Below are 25,189 nucleotides of genomic sequence, written 5' to 3' on the forward strand. Positions count from 1 at the left end.
AGCGATGTCCCCACTAAGCAACAAACATGCGGGTGGGGGCAGAGCCGTAGGCAGGCAGGGGTCCCTCCAAGGGTCTTGTGTGTGAGGCCCAGGGCTGCAGTGAGTGGCACCAGGGAGGGAGGCCTGCTCCATCTGAGGCCCCGAGACCCAGCCTGTCGAGGACAAAGACGGATACTCATCGAAGGAAGGAGCAGCTGAGTGTCCTCAGTGAAGCTTCACAACGACGATGATGAGAAACAGAGACACCCGGAGTCCGGGGATGTCCTCATTTTCTTGTTTTATTTTCTATTTATTGAGGCAAGATCTCGCTTTGTCACCCAGGCTGGAGGGCAGTGGCGTGACCTTGGCTCGCCGCGGCCTCAACCTTCCGGGCTCAAGCGATTCTCTCACCTCAGCCTCCCAGGTAGCTGGGACTACAGGTGTGCACCACCACACCTGGATAATTTTGGTATTTTTGGTGGAGACAGGGTCTTGCTATGTTGCCCAGGTTAATCTGGAATGCCTGGACTGAAGTGATCCTCCTACCTTAGCCTCCCAAAGTGCTGGATTACAGTGTGAGCCACCATGCTGGCCTTTATTTTCTTTTTTTCTTTTTTGTCTTGAGACAGAGTTTTGCTCCCAGGCTGGAGTGCAATGGCGTGATCTCGGCTCATTGCAACCTTCGCCTCCCAGGTTCAAGTCATTCTCCTGCCTCAGCCTCCTGAGTAGCTGGGATTACAGGCGCCCGCCACCACACCTGGCTAAGTTTTATATTTTTAGTAGACACAGGGTTTCACCATGTTGGCCAGGCTGGTTTCGAACTCCTGACCTCGTGATCCACCTGCCTTGGCCTCCCAGGCATCCTCCTTGGGATTACAGGCATGAGCCAGTGCGCCCAGCCTATTTTCTTTTGGATAAGGAATCTATACAAAACTGTGTCAAGACAGTAAACACCTAACAGTGTTTGGGCCGGGCGCGGTGGCTCAAGCCTGTAATCCCAGCACTTTGGGAGGCCGAGACGGGCGGATCACGAGGTCAGGAGATCGAGACCATCCTGGCTAACATGGTGAAACCCCGTCTCTACTAAAAATACAAAAAACTAGCCGGGCGTGGTGGTGGGCGCCTGTAGTCCCAGCTACTCGGAGGCTGAGGCAGGAGAATGGCGTGAACCTGAGAGGCGGAGCTTGCAGTGAGCCGAGATCGCGCCATTGCACTCCAGCCTGGGTGACACAGCGCGAGACTCTGTCTCAAAAAAAAAAAAAAAAAAAAAAAAACAGTGTTTGGAGGAGGAGCCCCTGGGGATAAGACCAGCATCCGCTCATGGAGACGTCAGCTGTTGGTACTTGGAGAATGTGAGCCACCAGGAAGAGGGAGAAGGCAACAAAAGAAAGTTCCAGAACCCAGAATGGAGTCTGGGAAAGTAGAGAAAGCAGCGCTAAGAACCCAGCTGTTGGCAGCAGGAGCCAGGTCTGCGGGGCCAGTGCATCTGGGCAGCAGTGCGGGGGCGGGGCCGGCAGAGAGCAGGGCCTCCTAGCAGCCCTCACTCAGGTAAAAGACAACTGGGAGCCACTTAGCTCAAAGACCGAGGTCTGCTCACTTGGGTTTTTTAAGCCAATGGCTGATTTTAATAGGATAAGACCATCATTCTAGTAATGCCACCATCACCCAGGAACAGAGAGAAACCCTAAAAGGCAGCCGTTTCAGAGTTGCTTTCAGTAGCAGCTTTTATTTGTGACAGCTGGACCAGCTTGAGCACCTTTGAAGTAAATTGAATTTTTAAACTCAAAGCACCATAAGAATTGTGGAGAAATGAATGGTTGTTATTTTAAATGTTTAGTAAACATTTCAGAAGAATCCCAAGTTTAAAACAAACGGCAGCCAGATGGCAGTGACGCACCTATCGTCCCAGCTACTTGGGAGGCTGACGCAGGGGGACCGCAGGCGCCGGGGAGTTCTGGCTGTAGTTCTCGGCCGTGCCAGTCGGGTGTCCACACTAAATTTGGCATCAGTATGGTGATTCTGGGAGCAGAGAACCACTAGGTTGCACAAGGAGTGTGGAGCCAGCCCAGGGTGGAAGTGGAGCAGGTCGAAGCTCCCGTACTGATCAATAGAGGGATTGTGTCTGCAAATAGCCACCGTACTCCAGCCTGGGCAACACAGCAAGACCCAGTCTCTAAAGAAACAAAACAACACAACAGTGAGGGCCCGGTGCCGCCTCACTCACTAGAGGCCTGGGCAGGCCGCCTCCTCCACCGAGAGGGGCCGAGCTGGGGAGCTGAGCAGGGCTGGCTCCAGAGTGTCAGAGGCCCACAGGCCGGGCACAGCTAAGCCCAGCGGGAGCACCGGGCCGGAACTGGGGGGTGGCCTGTGAGTCCCAGGGGCTGTGGCTGCTGCACTGCTTGGCTCTTAGACTGGATGCATTTGATGCTTGTGAAATAGGGAGGAGGAGATGTCAGGGAGATGTGGGGGTCGGGGTACGGGGCAGGCTGGAGGCCAGGGACTTCCTCAGGGAGGGTGGGCCACCCACAGGCACCAGCAGGAGAGGCGGGCGTCCTCAACTGCAGCCTCTGTGAGGTCAGAGCCGGGGCAGGGGCTCTGGGCAGAAGGCAGGTGGGCTGAGCCCTGGGCAGAGGCAGGTGGGTGGGTGGCCAGCACAGTGGGCAAGGGTAAGGGCAGCAGGTCTGGGGCAGTCCTGGTTTCAGAGGTGGGACAGCCACTTCTGGTAGTGGCCGAGTGACAGGAGACAGGCAGGCTGATGAGATCAGGACCCAGGCTAGGGGATAGCCATCATGTGGAGGACACAGCCAAGGCACAGCACCCATGGCTGGGATTGGGCAGGGTGGCCACACCTGCCACAGGGCCCAGACATGGGCCTGGAGGGGCTGAGGGCAGGCGAGTGGCCAGCAAGCCTGAGGGCCTGAGGCTGACCTGGGGCCAGGCCTGGAGGTGAGAAGCACAGGACAGCCCGACCCAGCTGCCCACGAGCAGGTGTGGTGTTGGGGAGGGTGAGCAGCCTGCGGTGACCGTGCCCTCACCTCCCGCAGCTGGCCCAGGGAAGCCTGGATGGGAGGCGAAAGGGGAACCAGCAGACTCTAGGAAGGAGGGTTCCAGGGGTGGGGCTGGGAGGCCCAAGCTGTCAGCAGTTCCAGGACTCCAGAGGGAGAGGCCAGGCCACTGCAGCCACCTTGCTCTCCATGGCACTGACGGCAACGGTCCATCCTCAGCCTTCGGTGCCGCATCCCGGCTTCATCCTCCACAGCTGCAGGGTCTTCGCGAGGCCCCTCTGCATCTGCTCCTCCATCTCTGCTGGTCCCTCTGCTCGGCCCCCGCACCTTGGGGCTTTCACCCCACACTGGCCTCCTTCTGTCCACACTGTCAGACCTCCCTGGCTGCAGCCCTGCAGCCCTCCACCCTTGCATGTCATTGGGACAGACCCGCAGGTGTCCTTTTGCCCCCCCAGCCTCCACCCAGACGCTGGGCTCTGTCCTCCAGGCCCAGCCTCTCACTGCTGTGGGCCATGCCGTCCCCACCTCCCCTGGATGACCTTGGCCACTGAGCCCTCCTGTTGTAGCACACACCACATGGGTCCTGGGCTCTGCCCTGGGCCTCTGACATTCGTGCCCTGCATCCTGTAGCAGCAGCTGCCTCCACCTTCCCTCCCGCACTCTGTATGGTCCCCGTCCCCAGGCCCTCCCCGACCCTACATTGCGAGCCCCCAGACCCCCCTGCCTACCCCCAAGATGGGCTACCTCCTCCCTAGTTTCTTCCCCTGCTTTTCCACATCACTTCCCCCGACCTGCTGACCCCAGGGTGCTGGCTGCCTCCTGCTAGGACGTCCTGCTCACTCCCACCTGGCACCTGGAGGCACTTCCCTCATCGTGTGTTGGTTACTTGAAGCCTGCAAACTGGATCATGAACGTGTCTGGAATTGGCCTTGATGTCTGTGTCGTTCTCACCCTTGTGGTGAACTGGAGGGGTCCATCTTGCCAACTGGGGCCACGTGATGGGGAGGGCGGACAGCACGGCCCAGGCCAGGAGCCGCCTGCGAGGAGTTGTGGAAGTGCCATGCCCAGGGTGGGAGTAAGGCCTGGGGCTGTTGCGCGTGTGTTGGCTGCTCTAGCCTGAGCACTTCCACAGGGCTGAGTGCAAAGACACAGGCCTCTCAGGACCAGGACACTCACATGGTCTGGTCCTCTGTGCTCCCTTTTTAAATTACATTTGGTAAAATACACATATTTACCATCATAACCATACGAAGTATCACTTGAGGGGCACGGAGTGCATTCGCATTGTATGCAGGCACCTCTTCTCTCCTGTTCTGAACCTGTCATCACCTGCAGTGCAAACCCAGCACCCAGGAGCCGTCGCTCCCCATTCCGCATCCCCTGCCCCACCCTAGTCCCTGGGAGCCAGATGCACTTTCTGTGTCCGTGAACTTGTGTGTTCTGGATTCTTCATATGCAGAGACTCACGCAGTGTGTGGCCCTTTTGTGTCTGGCTTCTTAACATACTGTTGTCAAGATTCACCCATGTTGTCACCCGTGTCAGAACCGCGTTCCATTGTGAGTCTCATGCCACGTCATGTGGGCCCACTCATCCGTGGACGGGGATCTGGGCAAGTGCACCTCCAGCTGTTGTGATTGATGCTGCTGTGACCGTTGCTGGACACGTGTAGCTGCCGTGACACCGCTGTGAGCACTGTCGTGAGTGGTGCCACTGTGGGCACTGATGGAGTGATGCCTCTCTGAGCTGGACACGTGTCTCTTCAGATCTGTCTTCTCAGGCTGTTGGCGTGTGTGCCCAGCAGTGAGTTTCTGGGTCATTTGGTGATTCTCTGCTTAGTTTTTTAAGTTTAATTGTTTGACGAACCACCAAACAAAATGCAGCAGCTGCAGCATTTTGCATTCCCACCAGCAGCACACGGCACTTCCAGTTTCTCCACATCCTCATCAACACCTGCTGTTTTTCATTTCTCTTCATCCTAGTGGATATGAAGGAATCTCATTGTGGTTTTGATCTGCGACAGGTTGACCATTTGCATGTTTTGTTTGGAGAAATGTCTCTTCTCATCCTTTGCCTATTTTTAATTGGGTCATCTTTTTATTGTTGTGAGAATTTCAGATAGGTAGATAGACGATACATTTTTAAGACACGGTCTTGCTCTGTTACCCAGGCTGGAGTACAGTGAGCTGGATCACCACTCACTGCAACCCCTACCTCCCAGGTTCAACAGGTGCACAGTCACGCCTGGATAATTTTTTATGTTTCGTAGAGATACAGTCTTACTGTGTTGCCCAGGCTGGTCTCGATCGATTGAGCTCAAGCGATCCACCTGCCTCAGCCTCCTAAAGTGCTGGGATTCCAGGCATGAGCCACTGCAGGCTTAAGAATTCTTTACACTTTTTGGGTACTAGGCCTTACTAGACACATGATCTGCAAAGACCCTGCCTTCTGCCACTGCCCTGCTTTGGCGCACAGCTCTGTGTGGATGAGGCCTGGCCTCGGCCCCCTGTGGAAGGCACTGCCCTGCTTTGGCACACAGCTCTGTGTGGATGAGGCCTGGCCTCGGCCCCCCTGTGGAAGGCACTGACCTGTGGTTTGTCTCCCTGCAGTCTTACCTGCTGATGGTGACTGTCATCCTCCTCCCTTACGTCAGCAAGGTCACTGGCTGGTGCAGAGACAGGCTCCTGGGTAGGTGATGGCTGCGTGGGCGGGCCTGCGAGGCCCACAGTGTACCCCTCTCCGTGTGGCTGCTCCACACCAAGGGCTGTCCGTGGGCCGAGGCCCGTGCGTGGTGGTGGCTGGGGCTCCCACACTGTGCCTCTCGGAGCATCCCTGTCCTGTCTCCTCTCCTGGCCTGCACGTTCCAGGCCTCTTCAGAGATGAGGGCAGTGACAGCCATGTGGGCTCTGGCTCACTTGGGGGACTTGGCCAGCTTCCCGCTCCTGGCGTGTCCACAGGCCATAGGGAGCCCTCGGCTCACCCAGTGGAAGTCTTCACATTTGACCTCCACGAACCACTCAGCAAGGAGCGGGTGGAAGCCTTCAGCGACGGCGTCTATGCCATCGTGGCCACCCTTCTCATCCTGGACATCTGGTGAGGACCCCGCGTCACCTGCCCCAGCTGTCAGGCAGCCAGTGTGTCTGAGTCCTGGAAACCCCAGAAAGGCACAGGGGTCTCGGCTCCACCCTCCCCTGGATGCCTGGAGTTTTGTGTGAGGTCAGGGCAGCCCCCACTTCAGGGAGGACAACCCCCCCAGCGGTCCCTCCCTTCCCAGTGGCTCCCACCCCAAGTGCGGGCCGGCGATGGGGTGCCAGGGCGAGGTCAGCACCAGCCGCCAACTGCTCTCCTCACTCTTTCCAGAGGGGCTCACATCCATGGGTATCACCCTACCCCAGGCCTCACCCCTGCCCCAGCACCAGCCCCTCCTGGTCCCTAGTCCCTCCTATTCCCTCCTGCTCCCTCTCAGTCCCCCCCATTGCCTCCCAGCCCCCGCCATCGCCTCCCAGTCCCCCACATTGCCTCCCAGCCCCTCTCGCTCCCCTCGGCCTGCTGTTGCTTCCTTCCAGCATCTGTCCTCCACTGCCTCACCACCACTTCATCTGTTAGAGTGCTTATCTTAGTCGTCACGTTGTTTTTTGTGGGTTTTTTGTTTTGTTTTGTTTTTTGTTTTTACAGTCTTGCTCTGTCACCCAGGCTGGAGTGTAGTGGCTCAACCTCAGCTCACTGCAACCTCTGCCTCCCAGGTTCAAGCGGTTCTCCCGCCTCAGCCTCCCAAGTAGCTGGAATTACAGGCGCCCACCACCACGCCCAGTTAATTTTTTGTGTTTTTAGTAGAGACGGGGTTTCACCATGTTGGCCAGGCTGGTCTTGAACTCCTGACCTCAGGTGATCCACCCATCTCAGCCTCCAAAGTGCTGGGATGACAGGCGTGAGCCATTGCGCCTGGCTGTCGTAATGTTTGAATTTGCTTTTTAACATTCTTTTGGAGTGTCTTGTTCTCCCGTCATAGTTCAGCACTTTGATCTCCTTGGGGTCAGACACTATGGTTTTATATTCTGTACTTGATATTCTTCAGTCCAAGCCTCCTGATGCTCTTCTCTGTCGTCGTGTGCATTTTTAAGAATGGGAAGCATTGGCCGGGCGCGGTGGCTCAAGCCTGTAATCCCAGCACTTTGGGAGGCCGAGACGGGCGGATCACGAGGTCAGAAGATCGAGACCATGCTGGCTAACACGGTGAAACCCCGTCTCTACTAAAAAATACAAAAAATTAGCCGGGCGAGGTGGCGGGCGCCTGTGGTCCCAGCTACTCGGGAGGCTGAGGCGGGAGAATGGCGTGAACCCAGGAGGCGGAGCTTGCAGTGAGCTGAGATCCGGCCACTGCACTCCAGCCTGGGCGACAGAGCGAGACTCCGTCTCAAAAAAAAAAAAAAAAAAAAAAAGAATGGGAAGCATTAGTTGGCACCTGATCTCTAAGGCCCAGGTGCCAGGGACACTCCAGGGTGACCTGCCTCCAGGGTGACCAGGCCAGCTCAGGCCCCCTTGGGAGGGACCTGCCAAGGAGAGGCTGCAGTGTAGGGCTGGGACAGTGACCTCTCCTCCACCTGGAGCCACAGCCAGGGGAGCTGCCCCCTCCCAGCAACTTCCTTCCCTTGCTGCCCCTGGTCTGTCTCTTTTCCCACCCCCTGTCCCTCACCCCCTTGACCTCTGCCTATCGTTCTGGAGGACAGAAGTCTGGTCGGGGCTGCTTGAGGACCACTGTCCTCCATGTCCTGATGTTGAAAGATGACACTGTTCCCGGCTTTCTGGGTGGTGCCGTCAGAAGGCAGCAGCCCTGACCGGGGTGGTTCCCACAGCCTCCTTGGGGCTGCAGAGTCCGGCCTGGGAGTCGGCCTCCTGAGACCCTGTGTGCATCTGAGAACCATGGAGGCAAGCTCTCCACGGATCTTCAGCCAGGGTGTGGTGTGGGTGGCTCCGAGGGCTGGAAGCTGGGAGGGAACAGACTTCGCTGCCCCACGGCAGGCTGCTCCTGCACAGCAGACGCAGGAGAGCCTCGGCCAGAGAGGGCTGCAGCCCAGGGTCCCCAGCAGCAGTCCGGGCCAGCAGGACTGGGCTCCCATTAGCACAGAGCAGAAGGGTGCCAGTTTCTGTGGAATTGCAGATGGACAGCATATAATGGTCAGCATGCCAAATATATATAAATACAGCGTTCTGAAATTTCGCCCACTGGAAAGTCCACATGGTTCATCTGCACCATGTGCCGGGTCCAGGCAGCCCTGACAGGCGCTCAGCCCACCCCGCCGGGGCCTGCATGGGCCACGGTGAGGCCGGCACAAATGCCTCTGTTCACTGTTCTCAGCGAAGACAACGTCCCGGACCCCAAGGAAGTGAAGGAGAGGTTCGGCGGCAGCCTCGTGGCTGCCCTGAGCGCGACCGGGCCACGCTTCCTGGCGTACTTTGGCTCCTTCGCCACGGTGGGGCTGCTGTGGTTCGCCCACCACTCCCTCTTCCTGCACGTGCGCAAGGCCACGCGGGCCATGGGGCTGCTGAACACGCTCTCGCTGGCCTTTGTGGGCGGCCTCCCGCTGGCCTACCAGCAGACCTCGGCCTTCGCCCGGCAGCCCCGCGACGAGCTGGAGCGTGTGCGCGTCAGCTGCGCCATCATCTTCCTGGCCAGCATCTTCCAGTTTGCCATCTGGACCACAGCGCTGCTGCACCAGGCGGAGACGCTGCAGCCCTCAGTGTGGTTTGGCGGCCGGGAGCACGCGCTCATGTTCGCGAAGCTGGCCCTGTACCCCTGCGCCAGCCTGCTGGCCTTCGCCTCCACCTGCCTGCTGACCAGGTTCAGTGTGGGCATCTTCCACCTCATGCAGATCGCCGTGCCCTGCGCCTTCCTGTTGCTGCGCCTGCTCGTGGGCCTGGCCCTGGCCAGCCTGCGGGTCCTGCGCAGCATCGCCCGGCCTGAACACCCACCACCGGCCCCTACGCGCCAGGACGACCCACAGTCCCAGCTCCTCCCTGCCCCCTGCTAGCGGCCACAGAGCCCACTCCCAGGCGTCCCCACCAGAGATGGACCAGGGAGGACAGGACGCCGGGCAGGGGAAGCCGAGTCGCGGGCAAGCCACAGTGGTTCTTGCGTGGCCGGGTTTTATTTTCATTGTGAAATATGCTCTATTTCAGTCCTCAAATTGTTCTCCACTTTTTGCAGAGGAGTTTCACAGGAACTTGAAATGTGCCTTATGGCATTTGCCTATCCACTCTCCAACCTGAAGACACGTTACCAAGCCCACCCACCTGAGGGACTGCCCACTCCCAGCCCCTTCGAGGCCTATACAGAGCTGGCGGCGGGGGCAGGGGATGCCATGCCAGGTTGTTGACACAAAGATGAGGAAGAGATGGCAGGACAGTGACGCCCAAACTGTATTTGTCCCAGATATAAATTACTGTTGCATTCAGGCAGTGATAAATACAGAGGGGCCCGGTTGGTGTACAGGGCACAGAGCTCACCTGGGTACAGACTCATTCACATACAGGACAAGCCCCTCACCACAGTTAACACATGATTCATACACACCACAGTCCACACCAGGGCTCGCGAAGCAAAACTAATCACAAATGAAGGACTGGTCTTGACGATGACGTAAACAAGAGTGCACACTTGAGGCCGTGAGCAGGCCTTACAATGCATGTGTCTGTGCAGTTTTGGCAGAAGCGGGGGGGTCAGGATTAGTGGCACCAAGGGTCCCCCAGGAGGCTGCAGCAGGCTGGGCCAGGCCACACACTCCTGAGGCCAAACCAGAGCCACTTCTGAGGTCAAGGCCACACCCCGAAAGCTCCGCAGAATCGGAGGCCCAGGCCAGCTGTGCCCCACAAGGGGAAGGGGGATATCCTCACCGTGGGCCTGTTTCTCGTGGGGGGAGTCAGGGCTTCCCACAGGGCTGGCTCCATTTTTGGTCAGACTCCTCGTGGGGCCAGTGCACCGTCTGAATCCTTGGGCACGTGGAGGCAGCTTTGTCTTTTGACTGGGTGCACCCCAGCCTGGCCCAGACGCAGGACCCTCCACCGAGCTGTCTGGGGGACGTGGGAGCAGGGGCGCTGCGGGAGCTGGGTCTCCACATGCTGACGAGGGATAGGACTGAGCAGATGTCGGCTCACACAGACACTGGGAACGGCATGTCAGCAGGGAGCAAGCAGCGTGGAAAGTGCTAGCGTGGGGTCTGGGGCTGAAAGCCAGCTCCTCCGCCACATGCGTGGAGCTGTCTCCGCCTCCACAAACTCCTCCGCACCGCCATGTCCTGCTTTTGGTCTCTTCTGGGTGCTAAATGGCCCACCCTGAGGGCCGAGGGGCAGACACTTGGGCCCGGCCCACATTCTGGTGCTGCCAGGGCAGCACCTGAGACCTCCTGGCCTCCACACGACAGAGGTTCTCCTCCCCCAGCACAGGCACTAGGAAAGGGCCACCAGGCCCAGCTGGGCACTGTGCCCCTGCAGCTGTACCTGGGGTCCAAGCTGCCATCTGTATATAACAAGGCCAGAAAACAAGGGAAGGCACCTTCTCTCTTCCCCCAACACAAGGAAGTCACCAGTCACAACCACCCAGCAGCCCCACGCTGCCCACCAGGGACTGCCCACACCTGCTGCCCGGGGCGGGGAGGGGAGGCTGGAGGGGCTGGCAGCCTGTGTCTGCTGGGGGTAAGGACACACCAGGGAGCCTGCTGCTCTGAAAGACTGGCCAGGGGGAAGGCCTGAGGGACACAAAGCGAGGTCAGACCCACCTGGACGGCCAGCGTCCAGCACTCTCCAGCTCAAGGGGCTTGGCAGGGAGAGGTATGGAGGGATGAGTGCCCACCCCTGAGGAGAGGACCAGGCAGGCCCCCACAGGGCAGAGGGCTCGCCAGCCAGAGCCCTGTGCCCACCCGGGACACGGGGAAACACTGCCACCCACACAGCAGTCTCCAGTGGGATGAGGGCTGGTCCTGCTCTGGCCCCAGGAAGATGATGCAGTCAGGGCTGTAGCCAGGTCCAACCACAAGGCCGGCCACCGTGTGGATGTGGAGCTGCCTCTAGACCAACTGAAAACAAGGCTGGCGGAGGCGGAGGCGGAGGCAGAGACGGCTCGAGCCCCTGGGCTGCCTCAGCCACCCCTACCTAGCATCGCCCTCAGGGGCAGGCGCGTCCGCCCGGGCGTCCCTGGTGGTCCCAGCTCTCCTCGGCTTCTGCTTGGCCTTCCTCAGCATGTGGACCTGTCCCAGGGCAGAGGGCCAGGGTGACACGGCCGATGAAAGAACAGTGCACGGGCAGCCCCAAGTCCTTGGGCCCCGGGCAGCTGACGCCATCTCAGTTCACGGAAGGGGAGGGACCTGCCTGGCTGCTCCCTGTGCCACCTGTGGCCTGCCTGACCGCTGGCACAGCCTTCCTCTGAGGCAGGCACCCTCCCCGGAGTCAAGGAAGACCAGGGCCGCAGCAGGCCATGCCAGCACCACCCAGGTACCACCGGCCACTCCCACAACCGGCCCAGCCTGGCCCACCTCTCCTGGTTCTCCAGCCTCACCCCACGTACCTTAGGCCCAGCAGCTGAGATGATCATGTGCCCCGGGGCCTGGACCCAGGGCTCCCCGTCCACTTGCACCGGGGTGGCCTTGAGGAGTGTGACCCGGAAGTAGGAACCCTGGGCAATCCGGATCCCGGAGCGCAGCCCACCCTGGACCTGGCCCTGGAGCAGGAGAGGCCAGCTGGGCTCAGTGGGGACCAGGGACACCACCCTGGGCTCGCCCACACACCCGGGCGGCGGCTCACCATGTGCACGACGCCCGTCACGCCCACCACCTCCAGCAGCCCATCATCCATGCGTGGCTTCTCAAACCTGGCGTCGCTGTCTGAGCCCCACAGGTCAGCCCCGGAACCCCAGCTGCGGCATAAGAAAGCGGACACAGAGGTGTAGGCGCAGGCGGGACGAGGGCTGAGCCTGCCGGTAGCCCCGCCTGGCAGAGCCTCTGGGGAGCCCGTGAGCACCTGGGAATGTTGATGAAGATCAGGCCTTCGATACTGGGCAGCTCCACCTCCTGCCGCTCCACCTGCAGCCGGATCTGCTTGTGCAGGCTCCGAGAGTGACTGATCTTCTGCAGCCCCACCCGCACGTACACACCCTTGTTGTGCAGCCTGCGGGACAGGGCGGGCCGCCCATCACTGGGGGAGCACTACCCCGCCTTAGGCAGCCTCCGCGTTCTGGCCCCTCTGCCTGTCCCTGCTGGGGGACCCGAGGAAGGTATGCTGTCACCACGTGACAGCCCCTCCCTGCTGGGGGACCTGAGGAAGGTATGCCATCACCAGGTGGCAGCCCCTCTGCCTATCCCTGCTGGGGGACCCGAGGAAGGTATGCCGTCACCAGGTGGCAGCCCCTCTGCCTATCCCTGCTGGGGGACCCGAGGAAGGTATGCTGTCACCAGGTGGCGGTCCCTGCGGCTCCAGTACCTGCTTGTGAACTTGCCAGGCTCCTCTTCCCGCGCCTGGTGGAAGTCCAGGCTCAGCTCCGCGTCGATGCCAATGCCACAGTAGTTACTCATCTGCACGATCTGGGGACAGGGCGTTCATCTCCCAGGACCCTGCCGCCCTCACCAGGCCCCCTGAGCTCCCCAACAGCAGGTCTAGTTTTTTGCCTCCTGCCGGCAGGAAGAGACAAGAGCAAGGGCCACCCTGGCAACAAGCCCACCACCCAGGAGAGGGCAGCGTGGGCAGGTCCTGGCCAAGCTCTGTTGCCAGCTGGCTCAGCACGATTCCCAGCAGTGACCACTCTCTGTGCCTCCCTCAACTGCCTACTTTGCAAAGGGGATGATGTGGGTGCATACGTCTGAGTGTAGCTGGGAGGAGGATGCCCACTGTGACACGTGTGACCAGGTCATATGCGGAAGCCTGAAGGGCACCCCACGGCGGGCCACCCTGTACCTTGGGGGGCTCTGCGTCTGCGGTGCCATTCTCTGCACTGGCAGTATCGTGGGCGTCCAGCAGGATGGTCCAGCGGTCCATGAGCACGGCGTCGGCCTCGTCCACGGAGAGCAGCACGGACAGCGGGTCCTCGCCGCTGTAGCCTGCCCCCCAGCGGAGGACTCGGCCAAGGTCATTCCCTGGGACACAGGCAGACACAGAGCATCTGTCCACACCCACCTGCCCATCAGCCAGGTGCAGACCCCACCACAGGGACAGACGCCAGCCCAGGCCTCAGCAAAAGCTGCGCAGGAAAGGGTAGACCCTGAGGCCCCCTCCTCGGCTGCATGGCTGACCCCACCTGTGCCCAGGGGCAGGATGGCCACAGAAGGCTCCGGGCAGGCCAGTCGGTACCGTGTCTCCTCCAGGGCGCCGAGCACCCAGCCCACAGTGCCGTCGCCACCGCACACCAGCACCCGGAAGCAGGGCACCTGGGAGAACAGGTGGAGCCTAGCAGGAGACAGGAAGCGTTCTCCAGCAGCTGTGGGCGCAGCCCATCCCCTACCCGGGCTGCCCCTTCCTTTTCAATGCCCGTCCTGGCCATGTGGAGGACTTCAAGGTCCCAGCACGGGATCCCAGTGGAGCTCCTGCCAGCTGAGACAGCTGTGGCAGCCTCCTGGGGCCCCTCCCACCCCTCCTGCCCCTACTGCTGCCCTGGACCAGGGGTCCTGCTGGACTCACCCAGGAAGGGGACCCCCGTTGGTCAGGTCGAAGACCTGGTGAGGGTTCAGTAGCTTCCGGAAGCTGCAGAGCAGGTCTCGGCCCTTGAGGCCTCCACTCTTGGGGTTCACGAACACAAGGAGGGGACAGCTGTCTGGGGGCAGCTTCGTGTGCTGACAGACAGGGGGCTGGGTTAGGATGGGGACCCAAGGTAAGGTGTCCCCACTGCTGGGGCTGCCAGGCAGTGCCCAGCCCCCAACCCTGAGCCCACCTGGCCTGGACCAGCCCCCTCCCCAGAAAGGTGTGGCCAGCTGTAGCTGGCCTCACATAAGAAGCATCACACATCAGCTGCGTGGTCACCCCATCTCGCTGCTGGCCAGCAGGGCGGCAGTGAGGCCAGCCGGCTGGCTGCCTGGTGCTCCCAGCACAAAGGCCTCGGACATGCCCACTGAGCTGAGTGTGAACAGACCACACCTGCCTGGGCCACGCAGCCTGTGAGTCCAGGCTGGAAATCCACATGGGACTCTGCCTGGCACTCCTTGCCTGCGAGACCAAGGCTTGTCTCCTGGGGGACCTCCTGTGCACACCTTTGGAGGATGGCGGCTCCCAGGCCCCCACCCACCTACACAGCAGCCGAGAAAAGCTCTTAACTCACAGAGTGGCACGCAGAGTCCTTCAGTCACAGGACAGAGCCCATCTCCCCACACACAACCCCAAGAAACAGTACCCAGGGATCTAGACACAGCGGGCTCAGGGCTGGGGTCCCTATAACAGGAGGCTGGAGCCCCCACAGCGGGGACGGCTGGGCAACAGGAGACACACAGGCCGGGTGCAGACACAGGGTGGGCGGCGGCACAGGGGCCAGCCGTGGCTGGGGGCAAGGACACACTCGGGGCTTCGTGACCCACTTGGCAGGCACAGCCGCCTGCGGTCACCACTTACCACTCACCCCAGGGCAGGCAGCTGACGGGAGAGAGAAAGCACGTGTCGGCCCCACACCTGGCTCTGCCCACAGAGCGAGTGGGGCTGGGGCAGGGGCTGCATCTTCGGGACCGTGGGGATGGCCACCCTGTCCTGAGCCAGGCAAGGCCAGGTGTAGGGACACAGGAGGGACCCACAGGCATCACCCGTCCCAGCCACAGACAACTCATTCAGATCAAGTTCTGCTTCATCTGGACTGGGGTCAGGGTCAAGGGTCAGGGTTCAGGGGCAGAGCAGCCATAGACACCTGGGGGTCCTCGTGGGACCCTTTGGGGGCTGGATGGGCAGAGAACGAGAGGCCACTATGAAGGCACGGTGTGCAGCGTGGAGTCCCTCCATGGGCCAGACCCCCATTTCCCCAGCCCTGCCCTGTCTCCATGGGCCAGACCCCCCTTTCGCCCAGCCCTGCCCTGTCTCCATGGGCCAGACCCCCCTTTCCCTGGCCCTGCCCCGTCTCCATGGGCCAGACCCCCCTTTCCCCGGCCCTGCCCCGTCTCCATGGGCCAGACCCCCCTTTCCCCGGCCCTGCCCCGTCTCCATGGGCCAGACCCCCCTTTCGCCCGGCCCTGCCCCGTCTCCATGGGCCAGACCCCCTTTTCGCCCAGCCCTGCCCTGTCTCCATGGGCTGGATCCCCCTTTCCCCCAGCTCTACCCTGTTGCCAGGTGCCCCCTCTTCTGGGCACTGTGGGTCTTAAGGACAGCGTCCAAAGTTTGGGAGCTGCACTGACTGGCCTGGGGAGCTCCAGGCAGAGAACAGAGGCCCTACGTCCTCCTGGGCAGGGGGAGTGGGGCTGAGGCTGTACCGGGAGGGCTGTGCCTGGGATGCTGACAGCTGGTCACAAACACGCTCTGGCCCTTGGTGAGGCAGCCGCAGCGGGACCCAGCGCATCCAGGAGCTGCCTCCCTACTGGATGGAGGCCTCAGGTGCAGCGTGGAAGCTGGGCCTGGCCCCGCGGTGCCCCACGGAGCTGGTATCACCCACTGGGCAGCCTCGGATGAGCGCTGACCCTCTGGCCTCAGGCCCTTTGCTGTAAAACGGGCAACAGCGTCCTCCCTGCTGTTGTGAGGCACAGACAAGGTGGCACCTACGAGCCCCCAGTGAATTCGATGAAGAGATGCCAGAGGAAAAGAGCGAGTCTGGCTGTGGGGCCTGTGCACCTGAAGACCCGGACCTCCCTCTCGCCACCCCCGGGGTGTGTGAAGAGCCGGCTCCACCGCTCACTCACCAGCAGGTCGGGGAGCACCAGTGCAGTGAGCAGCCGGCCCCGCACAGCCATGTCCTTGAGCAGCACGTACAGCCGCTCGGCCTCCGAAAAGCAGGTGACATCCAGCACTACTGCGCCTGTGGTAGGGGCCCGGGACTTAGGGGAGCCTGTCCCATAGCCCCCACGGTGCCAGGGCAGGAAGCAAACCAGGGTTTCCCCAGCCCAGGGCTGCCCAAGGGAAGGTCAGGTGCTACGTGAGAGCCAGAGCTGTCCCACTTCACCCCAGGAACACCCCTGGGCCCCATGTGACCACGTCCATCAGGGCGGCTCACCTTGGGAGGAGTAGACGTGACTCACAGACACCACGGTGGCTGCAAAGGCGGGCTGTAGTCAGGGCAGTGGGAGGTGAAGGACGTACCGCACGGGGGCCAGGGACAGCCCCTCCGCCTGTTCAGGGGTGACGTCTCACCCCAAGGGCAGCCTACCCAGAAAGCACCCCTGCCCCACTCTAAGAGCAGGACTCCCAGCTCCCCGGAGGTCCAGGGCCCCCCAGAGGGAGAGGGAGAGGCAGAGGCTGAGCACCACAGGGAAGGGCCACAGAGGGTGGGAGGCTACACAGCCTCTTGGAGGAAGGGACGTGGGCTGGACCTGGAGCTTGGGCCTCGGTGGCTCAAGGAGAGGCAGGAGCTGGCCTCAGCACTGCAGCCCCACTGCCTGCCGCCGGACCCTGCCCCCAGCCAGCAGCCCACGGCCAGCCACGGTGGTCACACCTTTGGTAGCCACGGCCTCATGCAGCAGGCTGCTGTACTCCTCGGGGGACAGGCCGGGAGGCAGGCCGCCAACAAACAGGGAGACGTGCGGGGCTACATCCCTGCTCTCTGCCACGTAGAACCGCGTCTGGCTCACCTGTCGCACGGACATCTGCAGGGAGAGGGGCGGGGACGCTGGGCCGGGGAGAACGGCACCACCGCACCAGGCCCTCTGCCTCCTCACCAGCAAAACGGGGTGTCAGGAACACTCCCAGGAATTAAGTCAACATGAAAACGAGCAAAGGGGCCAAAGAGGCTTCCTTGCTGTGGATAACCCCTGTCCATTCCCCTCAAGGAACTCGGAGAGGTCTGCAGCTCAAGGCATCCCTGCAGGGACCAAGTAACTTATGACAGAGGGCACTGCCCTGCCAGCCAGGACAGCCGCTGCCTAGCCAAGAAGAACCTGGTGTCTGGGGCACACCCACCCTGTGGGGCAGAGGTTGTGGCTGAGAGCTGCCGGTTCCCTGGGGGCCAGCGTCCACACCCACTGACCTGCCGGATGTCCTGTAGCCGGTCCAGCAACGGCTGTTCATCCATCAGCGCTGTCCGCTGGACTGCAGAGGTGAGAGACACAGGCCGTCAGCACCAGGCTCCTTGCCCACCTTGGAAACAGCTGCCCTGAGCCCCCAGGGCCCATGGGGATGCAGGGTGGAACTGGTCAGGAGGACAGGGCCCGGTCTTGATGTCCGGCACCACCCTGCAGGAGAGCCTGGGCAGCAGGCCCAAACCCAAAAGGTGCAGGGACCGCCACACCCAGCACGGGCCGTCTACTCACCCTGCCTGCAGCCCATCGCCACCTCCACCAGCTGGTAGCTCTCAGGACCCTCGGCCTGTTGGGGCAGAGCTTGGCATCAGGTCTGGGCAGGCCCCCACCACCTCAGGACACCCACGGGGACAGCCACACCTGGGCTGGGATGGTGGCCTGGCCTCCTTGGGACAGTGACCCCCAACCAAGTCTGGCCAGGATGGGGAGCAAGCCCAGGGTACACACCTGGCGGCCGAGCAGCGGCAGGACCTCCAGCATCACGGAGCGGGCCGTGCTCTTCGGGGTCACTCGCACGGATACATAGGCCACGCCCACCCTGTGAGGATGCAGCCTGAGCTGGAGCTCCCCCCACCCCGCCCAGCAGACCCTGAGCCTCGGGCCCAATCTCACTTGAGCCAGCCAGGGTAGATCTTCAGGACCTCCTGGGCCCGCGGCAGAGCCCGGATGACCCAGGCCTCTGGTGTGGCCTCGCCGGACCCAGGGCTTCTGCCCTCCTCTGAAATCACAGCACTCCCAGCCTTGCCCCCAGCCCAGGTGTCACAGGCCTTCAAGGAAGGGGGCAGCGGGCACAGCTCCAGGTGGCCAGGGTCCTCGGGGATGTGGTGGATCCGAAGCGCGGCCTCCTGCAGGGCACCAGGTTGGGGAGGCCAAGTTGTGGGGGGTCAGGCACGGTTCAGTGGGGGGCAGGTCGTGGGGCGAGGGCAGGTGGGTGAGGGGGACCAGGTTGGGGGAGCCAGGTCGGGGGCGCCAGGTGCGGGGACATGCAGTGGGAGGTGGGGCTCAGACACCTGCCCCGAGCTCCCCCTTACCAGCACCTCCTCAGCACTGGCCAGGCGGGACACCGTGATGAGGCGGAACTGGCTTCTCCTCACCGCGTCGTCACCATCAAAGATTTTCAGCGTTTGCTTCCCTGGGCCGGGGAAGTTCCATGAGTCCAGAGCGCCCGGGGATGTCAGGAGAGTTGCGGGGAAGGAGGAGGGCACTCACCGGACTCCGGAGTCGCCGGTGTCTCTCTGCCTGGACCCACGGCAGCGCTCCCTTCGGTGCCATCGCCTCCCTCGCCTGCGGGTCGGGGACACGGACCCCTCACTCAGTGCGCAGCCCCCAGCCCAGGGCGCCCCGGCCGGCCCGCACCTCACCCGGCTCCACCGCCTCCGCGATGCGGAAGCTCTGCGTCTTGCTGAAGCCACCGGGCAGGAGGCGCACGCACGCCGGGGGCAGGACCAGGGAGCGCAGACGCCCGAAGCCGCACTCGGGAGCCAGCACCGCGGAGCAGACGGAGTGCGCCTGGGGGGACAAGGGCCTGAGCTGGGGGGTCGGAGCCGGGGACGGGGGCACCAGGTGCGCTGGGTCCAGGGAAAGACCCCACACGTCGCAGACCTAGCCTGGACCCCGTGTCTTTCCTGCCTCCAGCCCCCGAGCGCCCACCTGGACCCCACGCCTCTCCTGCCCTGCCCCCTCCACCTCCCAGCGCCCCCCTGGACCTCGTGCTTTTCCTGCCCCGCCCCCTCCACCCTCCAGCGCCCACCTGGACCCCGTGCCTCTCCTGCCCCGCTCCCCCAACTCCTCCGCCTCCCAGCGCCCGCCCGACCCCGCACCTCTCCTGCCCCACCCCCACCACCTCCCAGCGCCCACCTGGACCCCGCACCACTCGCAGCGCACTCCGGCCAGCACGTCAGAGGAGCCGCACGTCTTCCTGCAGACCTCGCAGCGCGCTCCTGAGGGCAGGTTCCCCTCCCGCCAGTGGTGGTGATGGGTGTCCTGCAGAGCGGGGCAGTCAGCAGCTGGGCCCGCCCCACCCCCCAGGGCTCCCTGGGGCTGGTGCACTCACGTGATCCTGGTGCCCATCCTGGTGGCACTGACGGCAGTCACTGCAGGCGAAGGGCACACAGTCTGGGTGGAGGTGCAGCTCACACACTGCGGGGCAGGCAGGGTTGGGGGCAGGCAGGGTTAGAGGTGTCTGCCGTGCCCCGGAGGACCCCTGCCTCTGCTGGCGCTTGGGTCTGGCCCCATCCCTACCACCTAGCACCCCGCATCCTTTAACTGTCTTGTGGCCTGCCGGGCGGCCAGTCCTCGGCTTCCCCGGATCACCCCTGACAAGCTGCAGCAGGGGGTGGGCTGGGCCACCCTGGGCATCAGAGACCAGGACGCTGAGTGGGGCAAGGGGAGCCAGGCAGGCTCCAGGTACCTTCGCAGTGGAGCGCAGGCGCCTCCAGGACTTTGCGGCAGACAGCACAGAACTTGCGCTTGTGGAGCCCCCGGGGGCCGAAGCAGTGGGCCACGGGAACCTGGCCAGGGAAGACGCAGCCTCACCTCAGCGCTCTTGGTAAGCGCTACAGGCTGCCCGCCGCCCCTCCTCCTCTTCACTTGCACAACTCTGCAGCTCACGCTCCTGCTGGGCTGGTGGGCCGGCCGTGCCACCTGGAGGCCCCAGGAGCAACCACAACCCCCAGTTCTGGGGGCAGCCTGGCTGGTCAAAAGCAGGGAGCAGGCTGTGGCCTTCCCCAGCAGCCCTGCCTAGCGCAGGGGAGCGAGGCCCCCCTGCCACCCCTTCCCTCCTTGGGGCAGGCGAGGCTCTGTCAACCGCCTGGCATCTGTCTCCTCGGAGCCAGGAAGATCCCAGCACACAGGGACTGCCCTCTGGGAGACACTCAGGCCATAACAAGTGTGGATCAATGTTTCTGTGTTGGGGAGGGCTGGGCTGCTGCTTTTCCACGAGAAGGGAAGGACAAGGACCAAGTCTTCACTCCCGACTCTTGCCCTTATCCCCAAACTTAAACCACACCCGATAAAAGCATACACAGAAAGACCGTGTTCCACAATTTCAGCTGTGAGCATACCAGAATGGAGGGTGACTTTTATTTTGTCAAATATATCTTTTAAACTTCCTATTATGCATCTAGTTGAAATACATATTTTCCCAATTAAGCAAAGTATAGAAAAGTACATTAAAATCAATTTTAAAAAGCTGCAGCCTCAGGCCGTCCACATGAGGAGGGGCTGTCCAAGCCAATGTGGCATCCCCAGGATCCCGGCCACCACCAGGGCCAGCGTCCTCAGGCTTCCTGCTCACACCCCGGAAACTGCATCATTAGGAACAGGGCATCAGACATTAGAGGGGACGGCGCAGCCGGATGCCCGCCAGTGGCAGGTGCGCCTGCTGGCCTGGCTTCCCGTCCTGCTGCACACCTGGGCCTGCCTCACAGCCTGCACCCCACCTGCGGCCTGAGCACTTCAGGGAATGCAGACATGGGGGGCCTCAGTCTGCAGACGGTGGGGCTGACAGCTGAGGGAGGAGTAAGCCTGGCCCTTCCTACATGTCCCTGCTGTCACCACTGTCACCAGAGAACAGCTCCATGGCACAACCTTCACCCGGGGCTGTCTTGGCAGGTGTGTCACTGGGTGCCTTGCCCACTCCCAGCCCCCGGCAGCCTTTGCCCCAGCCCAGGGCTCCTGCAGTGCCCTGCAGTGCCTTGGGCCAGTCACTTCCCTACCCCACTCAGAGCCCTTAGGGGGAGGCTGGTGGCCAAGACACCCTCAGGCACCCAGACTTCCTGCCTTTGCTTTTTATTCAAGCTTCCTTGAGGTGCCTGTGGGTTCACACGCAGCTATGAGGAATGGCATAGACCCCCTAAAGCCTTTGTCAGCTCCCCTAAGTGTGTCATCTTGCAAACTAAGGTCACATCACAGCTGAGATGCTGACACCCCAGATGCAGAAATCATCCCCCCAGGAGCCCTCACGCTGCATGTCACAGCCACACCCACCTCCCCGCCTGGAGACCTCTCTACATCTGTGTAGATGTTTAGTTTCGTCATTTTGAGCACGTTCTGTGGACAGGATCTTGCTAACTGTGACCTTTGGGACTGGCTTTTATCATCATTCCCTACAGATCCATGCAGGGTGCTGAGCCTTTTAATCCCGAGCAGTGTCTGACCTTTGCCTTTCAACCGCAGGTATCACTAACATCTGACATGAAGGGTCTCAGTACCTCGACCCCACGAGAGCTGACACATCCCCCAGCCTCTTGCAGGTGCAACACCCAGCCCCACACTCACCCGGACCAGGCTGGGCGCCACACTCGTGCACGGGATCCTCACGAGCTTCAGGCACTTCTCATGGGACATAAAATTGCAGACTGTGGGAATGAGCGCTGTGTGAGTTGGCCCCTGTCCCACCCAATGGCTGTCCTACCCAGGAAGTTAGAGGCCCCAGGGCAACTACTGCCATACCCACCCTGTGGTTCTCCGAGTTCCCCCCGCCCCCCCTCCACCCAGCCCCACTCATTGGAGACAGCCTGCAGCCCAAGAGCAAGAACCTGGGTGGTCCTGACCATCCTGGAGGACAATGAGTGTGTCCTCTCATCCAGAGAGCAGCCCCTCCCCTTCACACGTGGGCCCAGCGCTCCTCCTGCCTCTGCAGCTGGGCCTCTCAAGGGCCAGCCCTGGGCTCACCAGGCTTGCTAAGTGGCAGGGGTGTCTCGGGCTTCTGCAGATTGGCTTTGCCAGGGACACCTGTGTCTCACTCCCCCGAAACTGCGCACACCCCTAATTTTCCCTGCTACATGCTGTGCACCATGCCTGAGACCTAGAGCCACCCAGGGCAGGTGAGGGCTCTGGGAGGCAGGAGCTGCTGGGGAGTGGACAGCCCTGAGCCTCCCAAGGAGCTCTGGCCATGTGCACAGGACCCAGGGAGCACCTCAGCCAGCAAGGTGCTCAGGAGGACATAAGAGCAGCAAGCGCCACACCCCAGCAGTGAAACAGACAGGAGGGTGGGGCCAGGGCAGAAGGGAGGGCAGGAGCCCTGGGCTGGGGCAAAGGCTGCTGGGGGCTGGGAGTGGGCAAGGCACCCAGGGACACACCTGCCAAGACAGCCCCGGGTGAAGGTTGTGCCAGGGAGCTCTTCCAGAAGGCCCAGCTGGTGCCACAACACAGCACCCTTCACCTGCTGCAACCCTGGCTACCCCAGTCTCCAGATGGGACTCGGAGAAGTTCTTTCTGGCAGCTTAATAGAAAGGCTCTGGAAGCAGGCCAGGGTCCGCCGAGAGAAGAAGGGGAGACAGGCAGCACCCGTGTCCCTCCTCTGCCGTGGAGACAGGGCCTCCTCACCCCATGCCCCATGCTTGGGTCTCCGGGGGTGGGGGAGGGCGCCCTTCTTCCCATAGCCCTGCTGGCCCCACTTCCTTGGGTGCTGCCCAGGAGGGCCCTTGTGCCCCCTCCCAAGGGGGAGGGGACCCGGAGTCTGGCCTCAAGCAGGGAGCCGCCTCAGCCACACATGCACACTCCCCACCTGGGGGGAAGCCCCTGGCGTCCCCAGGCAGCAGGCATGGCTGTGCCATGCTCTGATGTGACAAAGAAGCTGGCAGGCCAGGCCACCTTGTGCGCCCTGGGGGTCGGAACAACCATGCCATTTCCACCACAGACGACATCCCTGTGTGAGGGGACAGTCTCTTCTGTGGACCCCGGCCTGAGTGGACCCCTATCCCCAGAGCAAAGGCCTGAATCCCTGAGCAGGGCAGAGGCTCCTTAGCCCCTGCCACCTCGGCGTCCCTGGCCAGGACACAGTAAGTGTCAAACGTCCAGGACTCCGGTCCTGACCCTCGCTCCCTCCAGAGGCTGGGCTGTGGTCCCCAGGGCCCGCCTGCTTGCCGCGGGGGAAGATGAGAGCCAGCCCTGGGAGCACCCGGGCCCAGAGCAGGGAAGGGCCGTCCTCACCCCAGACGGGGCTGGGCAGCTGGGTGGAGCAGGGCTGGGGCACGCGCACCGGGCGGCAGGGCCCGGCCTGGCTCTCCAGGTGGCTGGGACTCTGGGCCACAGCATGAGAAGGGCCAGGGCCAGGGGCTCAGGCCAGCCCTGCTCGGCCACACCTGCTGCCCCAGCCACTCGGAGAGGAAGCCGGCCATGGGGACCCCAGCGGAGGTCCCGCTCGCATCAGGCACAGCCCCCGGTCGCAGCCATCGCGCGGCACTATGGAGACACTGCCCGCACCTCCCAGGTGAGGAAGCCCGGAGACCCGCAGCCTGGAACGGCCCCACGGCGCACAGGCCCCGGCCGCCCCACGAAGGCAGGTCCCAAGAACAGGGCTGGGACCCCGCCCCCCACCCCGAAAGCGCCGGTGCCACCTCCGCTCAGGCTTCCGCCACGGGGCAGAGGCAGGGCTGCAGCCGGGTGGGCATCGGGCCCGGGCGCTCACCGTCGCACAGGAAGCCGGCCAGCCCCCAGATGAAGTCGGAGCAGAGGTGGCAGAAGGTGGGCTTGGTGAGCGTCACCTTCCGGAAGCTGTGTCCTGGCCCGGCAACGGATCCCGGGGCTCTGGCGCCCGCCCGCTCCGGCCCCGGCCCCAGCCCGGGTCCCGGCCCCGGGCGCGCGCGGCCTCCTGCGCCCAGCACGGGGCTGCAGGCCGGGCTGCCGGGGCGCGGGGAGCCGCCGCCCAGCCAGGCACGGGCCCCGGGCTCGGCCGCCGCCGCCATTCCTGGCCCGAACGGCCCGAGCCCCTTTTGGTCCGCGCTGGGGGTCCAAGAGCCCCAGCTCCACCGCCGCGCCGCGCAGCCCGGCTTCCGACTGCGCCCGCCCCACTGCGCAGACGCGGGCCGCGGGGCGGGGCCGTGCGCTGCTGGTGGGCGGATCTGGGGGCGGGTGGGGCGGGGCCTGCTACGGATCGCAGCCGCGCCCCGTCGATGGGCGGGACTGGGGGCGGGACTGGGGGCGGGCCTTGTGATGGGGCGGGGCGGGACCTGCGCGTGGGGGCCCCTCGCGAACCCGCCGTGGGGAACTGGTCCGCGTGGGCTCGGTTTGACCACAACCGGCCCAGACTTCCCTGCACGCGGACTCCGGACGCCGCACGCGCGGCGTTGTACCTGCGGGGCCGCGGCCCGCGGCTGCGCAGACAGGCGCCTCCCACGCGAGACGCAGATGCTCCCGGGACCCCCGGGAGCGCCGCGGGCCTCCCACAGTGGGTCCCGGGAAACGGGGTTTGCGGTGCTTGGGCGGCTGCGTCCGTGCGGTCTTCGCGGTCTTAGCACGCGCAGACCTGGTCCTGCCCGAGGCCCAGGACCCCCTCCGCCCGACTGGTGCCCTCACTACAACGGGGAACCCGCCTGCGGCCCGAGGCTGTCGCCTCGCGACCCCCGCCCGGGCCTCACGCCGAGCGCCCAGCTCTCCTGCTCGGTGTGCGCCGCGGGTCTTGTTCAGCTGGCGTTGGTGGCCTTTGAGAGCCGCGTCCACGCGGGTCACCCCTCCCCGCCGTTGGCAGCACTCTGGGTCCCTGCCCCCGTGGGCCTAACTGTGGACAGGAGTCTGCGCAGCCAGGGACCCCACCCCAGACCACCGAGCAGGGACCTGCAGAGGGCGGGGCTCCAGGGCCATCGCCGCAGGCGGTCCCAGGGGGCGGGAAGAGCAGGGGGGGGCCTGTCGGGGAGACGCCAGAAAGGGATTGGGGGCTGTGGACTGTGGAGGGAAGGAGCCGGGAGACCTGCCCTGGGGGCTCTGCTGGTGGGGGCACCCAGGCCACAGGGGGATTCCAGGAGTGGAGGGTGAGCTGGAGACCCAGTCTGAGGAGGGAGGAGCAGACCCCTCATATGCTGAGGGGGGAGACTCGGTCCTCACCCCGGGAGGATTCTGTTTGTCCAGAAGCTGTTGGTTGAGCTGCTGGGGCAGGACCCTGGGTGGACCCCAGGGTAAAGGGAATGTAGCCAAAGCTTCAGGGGACCTCCACCCTCCAGGAGCTGTGCTCTGGGACAGACAGCACCCTGAAGAATGTGAGTGACCAGGAAGGGCTGCCTGCGGGCAGCGGGAAGGCATCCAGTCAGAGA

At 63.1% G+C, this 25,189-nt stretch overlaps 2 protein-coding genes across 8 annotated transcripts in view; one reads left to right on the forward strand and one right to left on the reverse strand.

The window, feature by feature from the left end:
- The window catches only part of TMEM175 (transmembrane protein 175), a 33,361-nt gene extending 24,194 nt beyond the window's left edge, over positions 1–9,167 (forward strand). For all 7 annotated transcript variants that reach the window (XM_025386790.1, XM_025386791.1, XM_025386795.1 and 4 more), the window contains 3 exons: positions 5,592–5,670; positions 5,940–6,075; positions 8,339–9,167. In XM_025386790.1, coding sequence (XP_025242575.1) covers positions 5,592–5,670; positions 5,940–6,075; positions 8,339–9,011 — 888 coding nt within the window. In that variant the 3' untranslated portion in view covers positions 9,012–9,167. The remainder of the gene's footprint in view (positions 1–5,591; positions 5,671–5,939; positions 6,076–8,338) is intronic.
- A 212-nt stretch (positions 9,168–9,379) lies between these two features.
- Positions 9,380–23,927, reverse strand: DGKQ (diacylglycerol kinase theta). Its single transcript, XM_025386780.1, has 23 exons — positions 23,572–23,927; positions 21,438–21,517; positions 19,570–19,669; positions 19,213–19,298; positions 19,017–19,142; positions 18,521–18,668; positions 18,369–18,443; positions 18,191–18,291; positions 17,772–18,004; positions 17,607–17,697; positions 17,391–17,445; positions 17,108–17,169; positions 16,577–16,727; positions 16,139–16,177; positions 15,828–15,943; positions 13,642–13,793; positions 13,262–13,410; positions 12,922–13,100; positions 12,451–12,551; positions 11,992–12,138; positions 11,776–11,887; positions 11,540–11,692; positions 9,380–11,222 (listed from the first exon to the last, which is right to left on the reverse strand). The coding sequence occupies exons 1-23, from the start codon at positions 23,846–23,848 to the stop codon at positions 11,124–11,126; spliced, it is 2,832 nt and encodes a 943-aa protein (XP_025242565.1). The 5' UTR covers positions 23,849–23,927; the 3' UTR covers positions 9,380–11,123.
- Between the last annotated feature and the right edge of the window lie 1,262 nt (positions 23,928–25,189).

This window comes from Theropithecus gelada, chromosome 5, assembly GCF_003255815.1.
Source record: "Theropithecus gelada isolate Dixy chromosome 5, Tgel_1.0, whole genome shotgun sequence".
Classification (NCBI taxonomy): Eukaryota; Metazoa; Chordata; class Mammalia; order Primates; family Cercopithecidae; genus Theropithecus; species Theropithecus gelada.